Here is a 9,323-nt window from a genome sequence, read left to right as displayed (position 1 = left end):
CCGGGTACCATGTCCCATACGCCAACCTCAATGTTTTCAATTCATTTGTTATGGACATCTGTGAGAGACATTCACTTCTATTGCACTGGAATGGAGTGACCAAAAATCAGGTGCACCTCTGTTGCACTAACTTCATTTATCCTGACCTTACGTACACAACATCAAAACATATGGGTGCACTTATGAGATGACTTGACTACATTTGTGTCTTTGTGTTTTATATGTTTTATATGTACTGTATGCCGGTTCCAGTGTCTGCATTCTGTCTTGTGTCATTTTGTGTTTTTATGCATGCCAAAAAGGATACAGACTTCAAAAAAACACATCTGTTCTTTTCAGAGGAGATATGAATAAATATTCTATTCCAAATAACGACTTGATGTTTACTCGTTTCACACTGGTCACCGAAGCTTTGGGCTTTTGGGTATCAGCAGCATACAAACAGTAGATTAAAATTAATATTATGAGTTCGTATTGTAATGAATGTAACAGCAGCACAACACTTTCACGCCCAGATAAGTTGAATGACGTGCTGTTCACAGATCATGAAAGTGTGAGGACTTTGTTAATTTTGGTGGCAGATACCTACTGATATCTACTGCAATAAAACTTCTGCTGTTGAAGTATCCTCTACAACCGATACTGACCTCTTTGGACCAAAATGTCCCCAGTCTGCCCTTCAATAGTCGTCTCTTTGTAGACAGAACTCATAAAAAGATAAGACTGGCAGCTGAGCAGAAGGACAGTTACTTCATGTTCAGTATGCTTACTAATGTTTTGCCCTCTGTTGTAATAGACACATAAAATGCAAGATTGATTGGGAAACATCAAAAAGGTCTTCAGATCTGGCAGTGAAATTGCCCAGTTAGCAACACAAGTATGAATGTCAACACAAATGTCAGGAGCAGTAATACAAGTAGAATCTAAAGTTCTTGTCATCTTCAAAATACAATAATCGTGTAATTACCGTATAGCAAAATCTAGTCACACAGTCGCAGCTCATATTGAAAAAGAATTTGCTCACATCCACAGAGTTGACGGGGTAGCGAGTAGGCTAGTAAAAATCTAAAAATAGGTGGAGTTAAAGGGAGGGGGTGAGAACCATTGTGGTGTATTTTTATATGTACTCACCCACAGCACATAGCACACCTCTTTGAAACGAAATGGTGTACTGGGAGGCGCTGCTCACATGCCCGACTACGGTTCAAACGCACTGATCAGCAGTAATATCTGCCACAGGTACGGAAATGGCCAAGTTACCATGGCAACAATTTCGTCTTTTCCTCGGACCATACCAATGCAAGACTTGGGCGCCTCCGTGTGGTGAACATGGAAAATGTACTTCTCATGTAGTCACAATCGCTTTCAGCAGAAATGTCAATTAATGAGGTGTCCAAATATAGGGCATCGCTTTTTCGACAGTGATTCAGTTTGTAAAATAGCTAAACGTATAATTATTCGTCGTGGAGCAGTAAAGCGCGCAGTTATTTTACTATTACCGTCTCGCTATTTTCGATGGTTTATTCTGTTATTTGTAGCTTGATATTCCACCACAGAAAACTCCGGTAGCTTTAGCAATGAAGATTCTGTATAGAATCCGTACTTATCGTCAACTCCCGTACCAGGATAATACCAATTCTGCTATCCACAAACAAGAGGCTGCAACTCTCTCTGTTCAAGATGTTATTACAGATGGAAGACAGACGTGCAAGCGCATTTATAACCCTGCCATCAACTGATAGAGGCTGCAATTTACATTCTTTTGTGAGTTTTGTGAGTGAATGCTGTCGGTCATAGGAACTGTCCTTATTGGGGAATTTTACAGCTACTCTTTTCTACTGAATACTTTCATTACTGTCCTCTTCCTCCAGCCGTTTTTCACGTTGTAAATTAGTTGTCATTAGCCATATTTTCTACCTTTAACATTTAGCAATGGTGGACAATGGTGGCTCCTGGTCAAAGGCAGACTCTGACAGTACAGTAGCTGGAATAAATACATACTAGAAACCAGAAATCGAATAGCCGTGTTGTGTTATACGTAATTAAGACTTAAACTCCCATTGTGTCTAGTTTGCTATTGCCATTTGAACCCGAGAACAAAGGATTCCCTCTGCCGAAAAAGTAATCCACGTTGTAAACCATATTTTTCAACCTGAGAGCAAACTAACGCAACAGCACACAACTTCCACTAATTTCCGGATACACCACGACCGCATCAACCGTCACTATAACAACGTTCCGTCTGCTCATTCATTCCTCCTCTGACAACCCAGAATGCACCGCGAGCGCGCTGCGCTGGACCAATCTGATTGGATGACATGTAGACAAACCACATTATCAAATCTAAGGGAGTGACTGTATTTTCTGATAGGTAAAGCGAAATATGATCGTAAAATATTGTCCTGTTCAAACTAAACTCTATGTCAATCGCAATAACAAATATGTGATACAGGTTGAAAATATTTTATCTTGGGTAACGCATTATTCTGGAAACTGAAGAATGTTACAGCTCTACCTGTGGTCAACGAGCACATACTGTCGGCTGCCTGAATGACATCGAGATAGGTAAAACCATTTCTTAACAAGGGTGATTATACGAAACTCTGTGCAACATGTCTGAAAAATGTCAACATACTTGGAAGAAAAAAATATACTTTCACGCATAAAACTAACTTATCTTCCAAAATAATTGTACTCTTATATTTACAAAGTCATTTATTAAGGAGTGATCAGATGGGGATTGCATAAATCCCCTATCTCTGCGTGCTTGTGTGTCTGCCTTCCGCATTCTGCCAACTGAACAGCACTGCAGCTCAACCAAACGTACAAGGCCCAGTTCTTTATTCCCTCCCATGTGCCCAATTTTACCTTTTCATTAGTATAATGAAGTGAAAGTCGATACATTGTGGTCGCCGGTCCCGCTGATACTGCGTAGTGATTCGCTAGAATCGGGCAGGCTTCCTAATGAATATGTAAACACGTTATGAATGTGTAAATAGTACCTTGTATTGCTCTGCGATTGGACGTCTCTGCTGTCGGTCCAACCCTATGTTACCCAACCAGCAAGTTAGATTCGCCCTCCTCTCCCCCCCCCTCAACCTGCACCAGTAGCACAAGCCAATGTACCGTGCGGGCCTCAGTACAAACTAACGCTAATAATAATAGAGGCAATAATACAAGGAATAACTGCAGTGGGTTTTGTGTAGAGACACAAAAATAACCAAATAATCCGGAATATTTTTGCACAAGGAACCGGCAGAGAAGCACGTTGTACATAGGAATTTTAAATGTAAGAAAATACCTGCAATTCTACAGCTGGCAACATTTGACAGAGAAGGAAGTCAGTTAGACAGGTAGACACACATTGAGTGGGACAGCACAGCAGCCAAGCTGACCGGGGCTGCTCCAAAATTCAAACAGCAGCGCTGGTGATCTTTAGAGGGAGTATTCGGCTTGGCTAGGTTAGCTACTGTAGGTGCTCATTTCCTAGATGGTACAGTTACCAACCTTCCTGTTCATCTGTCGGTAATATACTGCTAGCTATTTTGCTGTAAATATATTCTGCTCGGAGGCTTCATTGGCTGTCTTCGACATCTGCCGCCTGCTTCGTGTGCCTCTCAAAACCCACGGGTGTGTGTCGGTGTGTTTCCCAGCTGTGCATGGATATGCGGCGGGTAACGGTGCCGTGGGGTGCCGGGTTGGTCGTGGCGGTGCTGTCGCTATTGGCAGAGCACTGTCGAGCGGACGGCGGGGGCCCGAGCCTGGCAGAACGCGTTATCTGGGCAGTGAACGCCGGCGGAGAGGCTCACACGGATGTGCACGGTATTCATTTCAAGAAGGACCCGCTGGAGGGGAAAGTCGGGAAAGGTGAGTGCTGGCTTAGTCGCGGTGAGGGCAATGTTACCGAGCCACAGTGTCTTGTACCTGATTTTAGTTAGAAAGTAACTAGCCGGCTAGTTAAGCAGGCGTAATGAAAAGAAAATTAGCGAGCCCTAGGTTAAATTTGGTTGGTTGTAATTAAGCTAGCTGAGTAATTGCTGTACAGTAGTCGAAAAGAATGCATGAGCCAGCGCACCCGGTGTTGAGCATGCTTGTTTCACATTTCATGATGGCTAGTCAGCTAGCTAGCGCTGATATCAGCAGCAGTCCTAATTCAGATAAGAAGATGAGTTGATCAGCAGAAATTAATTTTAAGTGAAACTTGTACCGCAGAACATTCTACCATAATTACACGTAGTTAACTAGCCGGCTACCTGACTCGAGTCACTGCTTTCGAAGTTCGGAGACTGGTTTGTGAAGTCTCACCTCTACAGCCAGCTGCTCCACGTTACACCTGGCTACATTTTTATCCTTTCGGTACCTTAAGGTGCTGAAGTGCGACATTCAGTGCAACACTTACCGTTTGAATTCACACGTTAACCAACGCACGAATGCAAGTGCATTTTTTAACTGTGGAAAAACTGAGACAGTGAACTTTTTTTTTTTCTCAATGGAACTTTAGTATCCCGGTGATCCGGTCACTGTCCCACACGATTCCGGCGTTATGAAATGTCCCATCTGATTAGCCTTGTGGCTATCTTAACACCAGTCAACCCTGAACCCTCCATTTCCCTAAAGCAAATGGGAGGTCATATGATGGTCGCTCCTGCTGTCACGTCAGTGGAGCAACTTCCACAATATACAGAAGTATTCTCACCACTCTTGCTGTACTGGACGAGAGAGGCACAATTTGCATTATACAGAACTGAAAGCAGGCTAAAGTGGATGTGCCATCCGCCGTGACGGTTGATATGAAGTTATTAAAGTCTGATTGCATTGAGTGTTTGTCAGAACGTGGGGAAAAAAATGCAGCATAACAGTCGAGTAGGGCCCTATGTATAGACAATGTTCTTCTTCAGGTGGTTGAGCACATACACCAATGTAACAATGCGGTCTGTGTTTTGAGAAAAAAAAGTAAAGCAAGATGGATTCATTTCTAATGCTAGGTTTGCTTGAGTGGAGGCGGACTTAAGTTTATTCCTCTTTTTCCCCCACCTCACTCCAGCCTCGGACTATGGAATGCGTCTACCCATTCTGCGCTCCAGCCCGGAGGACCAGGTTCTGTACCAGACGGAGCGATACAACGAGGATACATTCGGCTACGAGGTGCCCATCCGCGAGGAGGGTGACTACATCCTGGTGATGAAGTACGCAGAGGTCTACTTTGCCCAGTCCCAGCAGAAGGTACGGAGGCGCTCCCGGCTTAATCTCGCGCACCAGAACCAGCAATAGCATGTGAAGCTTTAAACAGCCGTGGTGTCCTCAAGCAATTCCCTTCCCTAGTAGAATCGTACAGTAATTACCACCGAATGGATAAGAAAAAACTATATTTAGTATTGAAACTTTACCAGTTTACAGGGGTAAACTGGTTCATTTTGTGAAGCTGGTTGTGATCTCTTACTGTGTTGGATTTTCTGGAGTGAGAGAGCAGAGCCTGGATTATTTGATGCAGTTGACCATTATGCATGTGTGTGCAAGATGACGGGGGGAAATTTGATGCTGGTCCACTCCATCTGCGATTCCCACGATCAAATGCTTCTCTCCTGTGTCAGGTGTTTGATGTGCGACTGAACGGCCACGTGGTGGTGAAGGACCTCGATATCTTCGAGCGGGTAGGCCACAGCACGGCCCACGATGAGATTGTGCCCTTCTCCATCAGGCGAGGCAAGCTGAGTGTGCAGGGGGAGGTGTCCACCTTCAACGGCAAGCTCACTGTGGAGTTTGTCAAGGTGAGCGGTGTAAACGTGCATAAACTGGGTCACTCTGACTTCCTGTGTTTGTCTTTTTATTGGAAAGGTTAAACACTCGCAGAGATATGAGTGTGTGTGTGTGTGTGTGCGTGTGTATGCGTGTGTGTGGAATTTTTTTAGGCTAAAGCACATAATTCTCTGCCCAGCTTTCCTGACACTGTCACACGTCTGTCTGTCCAAGTATTTTATGTTTGTGCATCACTGTAATTTATTTTGAAGTGTATCGTGTTCTCCTGCGTGTGCGTGTATGTGCGTATTTCTGATTGCAATAAACTGATTACATTTGATTTTTCATTTCTGCAGGGTTACTATGACAACCCCAAGGTGTGTGCTCTCTATGTGATGAAGGGGACACTGGAAGGTGAGCAAGGCGTCAGTGCGCTGGGGGAACTGGGAGAGGGGATAGTAGCTGTCATCACATTTAATTTCTGGGCAATTGTGGCGTTGTCAGTATTTCTAGGGAGAGAGATTGTATTTCCAGTGTTCCTCCAACTGTCCTTGTCTGCTGAAATGACCATCTCTTTTCCCCCAATCCCTGATTCCCCTCCCTCTTAATGCTAGGCCTCTTTCCCCTCTTTAGCGGAGTCGTAGAGCAGTGTTACCATACTGTAGCATCCAGCCATTCAGAGGTAGAGTCCAGTATTAATGCCTCCCAATATGCGCTCTCCCCTTCCCCCCTTCTTCTCTGCATTCCTCCTCCTTGTTCCTTTCCCCGATGTCTCCAACACAACTCTTTACCTATCTTTTATCCTGCGCTACCCTAACCCAACTCTTTACCTGTCCTCTTTCCTACTCTACTCCAACCCACCTCTCCCTGTTTTTCCCCACTTGGTCTCCCACCCTCGTCTGTGTTTGTCTCCTGCCCTTGTTTATGGTTTACCCCCCCCCCCCCCCTCCCATTCCCTCACCTCTGCTGTCCTCCCCTGGTCCCCTCTTTCCGTATCTCTCTCTGTCTCCTTCCTTGCTGTCAGATGTGCCAAAACTTCAGCCTCACCCCGGCCTAGAGAAGCGTGAGGAAGAGGAAGAGGAGGAAGACGACGGGGAAGGTGGAGAGGAGGGGGGTAAGAAGAGTGCCTCAACGGCCCCCAAGCACAGGGTCCAGTCGGGACCCCGAACGCCCAACCCGTACGCGGCCGACAACAGCAGCCTGATGTTCCCCATCCTGGTGGCATTCGGGGTCTTCATCCCCACCTTGTTCTGCCTCTGCCGGCTGTGAGACCGAGAAAACGGGGGGATACAGGGGGAGGACTGGGGAAGCAAGGGACAAGAAACTTGAGGAGAGGGGGAGCAGAGGAAGGGGAGGAACCAAGGAAAAGGCAGGTACACTGACACAGGACAGCAAGCGGAGCAAAAACGGGGGAGACGAGAGGGAGACAGATGCACTGTGGGAGAGAGCTAGACTGGTAGAGATGGAGAAGTTGGAGGGTCACAGCAAGGATGGGTGTAGCTGAAAAAGGAATGCAAAAAAAAAAAAAAAAAATGGAGAACCTTTGCCTCCTCCGTTAACCAGAGAGAGTGGGGGAGGGAGAGCGAGAAAAACGAGTGTGAACGCGTGTGTCTCTAACTCTGCTCTGACCCATAACACAACCAAACACAACACCACTGTAGTATACAATGCAAATCGTACGCTCACACACACACACACACACACACACACACACACACACACACACACACACACACACACGACAGGACTGTTTCCAAACCAGATTGTCTGGTCTTGCAGGAAATGGAAGTGCCATACAGGGGATGCTGCTGGCAATTGGCTGTCCTCTTAAATGCCTGTGAGCACTGCTTCTAGTTGGGGGTGAGGTTTAGATGTGCAGGGAGTGAAGACATTGGGTGCCGCAGTGAGACAGACCTTTCGGGTTGAAGAGATTTGCATAACTTCAGATATTAACAATCCAGTGAACTTTTCAGGGGAGAGGAAAGCAAGGTGTATCTGTGTGTTCTGGAGAAATGCAAAAGCAAGCATTTGAAAGAGAGACTTGAAAAAATTGCAAATGCGGTATGTGTGGCATGCCATCAATTTCATATATTTTATTCTTGCCTGCCTTTTTTTTTTTTTTTAAGTTTTCATCGCATCATTTGTGCTTTAAATTTTTCAAGTTTTTCCAAACATGCCCATGTGATAAAGCTAATTGATGTAGCTTAGGATATAAAACTTGATGCCACAGCTTTGTTTGTGAGGAAACTTACAACACTTAAGACATTTCAGCTACTGATAAGGGTCACCATCAGAATAAACCTTAAAGTTGCTTGGATTGCAAGAGCCATATTGTCCTTCACACGTTGCCTTTTTACAGTCAGTTTCAGTCACCATCATTGTTGCTACTCTTTTCATCAGACCACACATAGCAAGACATTTGCATACTGCAAGCGCTGCTTATTGAAACAGCTAAGCAACATGGCTGACCACATGTGCTTTTTTCAAGCACGAAAACTTTGTTTCCCCACAAATTGGGTTGTTGTTCCGGATGCTATTTGTTGTACATTTTTAAATGGTGAAAAATCATTTTATTTCACCATTTAAAATGGAAAACAATTTTTCAGTTTGGTATTCCCCAGCGTGCATTACTGCTTACTGCTTTACAGTTTTCTTTAAATGTTTACAGTAAAGGTGAAATACCTAGGGCTTTGTTCTGTGTAAGTAGGTTCTGTAGTAGGTGTCTGTTTGGAGACCACATTCACCAATGACACAGACGGGCTTCCAGTTTGTTGAGGATTACTGCAGTGAACTTGGGGAGTGACGGTTTTAGGTTCCTTTTTACCACTCAGAAATGCCCCAACGTCTGCATCTTTGTCCCTCTTATTGGTACAGTCCTGGATTTACACTTCCTTAGTGCTCAGTGATAAGAAGCCGCCTAGACCTAAGCCCTACTGTGAGAGACAGTTGAGAAACAGGTTTGGAATACGATCAAAATTTGAGCTTCCTTAAAATAACGGTACAAAGCCTGATAACTCATGGCAGGGAGGGCTGATTAAGTATTTGGAGTGTTTCTGTCTTGGTGGTGAAGAGACATTTTCTGTTATACTGGTTTGTGGTTTTTGTTTGGGGTTTTTTTTTGTGTGAAGATCTTGTCCTTTGACACCATCACTGCCTTTTTCACCTAGGGCTATGCAGGCCTGGTTTTGTTTGTCCAAAGACAATCCACTCATTCATAGTAATTTGTGTGTGTGCTTGAGTATGGAGCATAGCGCTAGATGCTCATTCTGTGCTATATAATCCCTGCGGTCATGGTTTGTGTTATAGAATTTGGTGAAACATCACGTCACGCTGTATAAAATACAGGTACATATGGTATGTCAATATTATATTATTTGAGAGGTATTTTTGAATTACATTAAAGAGTTCAGATCTTTGGTGCTGTCGTGTTGAGTATAATACCCCATGAACGGTTAAGGACTTGTGGTTCCGTGCGTGCACGTGCCTTTGGGAACAGCCCAAGCGCAGTGTTTGATTGGCTACTGTGGTTGATGTTTGTCATAGAGATCTCCCAATCCTGGAGGTTCTTCGGTCTAATGTATTGTGTA

The 9,323-nt window shown here is 44.6% G+C and overlaps 1 protein-coding gene across 1 annotated transcript; it reads left to right on the top strand.

Moving 5' to 3' along the window:
* Window positions 1-3,105: 3,105 nt before the first annotated feature.
* mlec (malectin) lies at window positions 3,106-8,353 on the top strand. The gene is made up of 6 exons (XM_036527091.1): window positions 3,106-3,289; window positions 3,654-3,867; window positions 5,045-5,223; window positions 5,592-5,768; window positions 6,093-6,150; window positions 6,761-8,353. Exons 2-6 carry the CDS (start codon window positions 3,660-3,662, stop codon window positions 7,003-7,005), a joined length of 867 nt encoding a protein of 288 aa, XP_036382984.1. The 5' UTR covers window positions 3,106-3,289; window positions 3,654-3,659; the 3' UTR covers window positions 7,006-8,353.
* The last annotated feature ends 970 nt before the right edge of the window (window positions 8,354-9,323 follow it).

The sequence above is a fragment of the Megalops cyprinoides genome, chromosome 4 (assembly GCF_013368585.1).
Source record: "Megalops cyprinoides isolate fMegCyp1 chromosome 4, fMegCyp1.pri, whole genome shotgun sequence".
Classification (NCBI taxonomy): domain Eukaryota; kingdom Metazoa; phylum Chordata; class Actinopteri; order Elopiformes; family Megalopidae; genus Megalops; species Megalops cyprinoides.
This window is presented reverse-complemented; position numbering and strand designations above follow the sequence as displayed.

Coding starts and splice junctions, on each gene's coding strand:
- mlec (XM_036527091.1), top strand. CDS start 3,660: ATGGATATGCGGCGGGTAACGGTGCCGTGGGGTGCCGGGTTGGTCGTG. Junction 3,868..5,044: donor GGAGGGGAAAGTCGGGAAAG/GTGAGTGCTGGC, acceptor ACCTCACTCCAG/CCTCGGACTATGGAATGCGT. Junction 5,224..5,591: donor TTGCCCAGTCCCAGCAGAAG/GTACGGAGGCGC, acceptor CTCCTGTGTCAG/GTGTTTGATGTGCGACTGAA.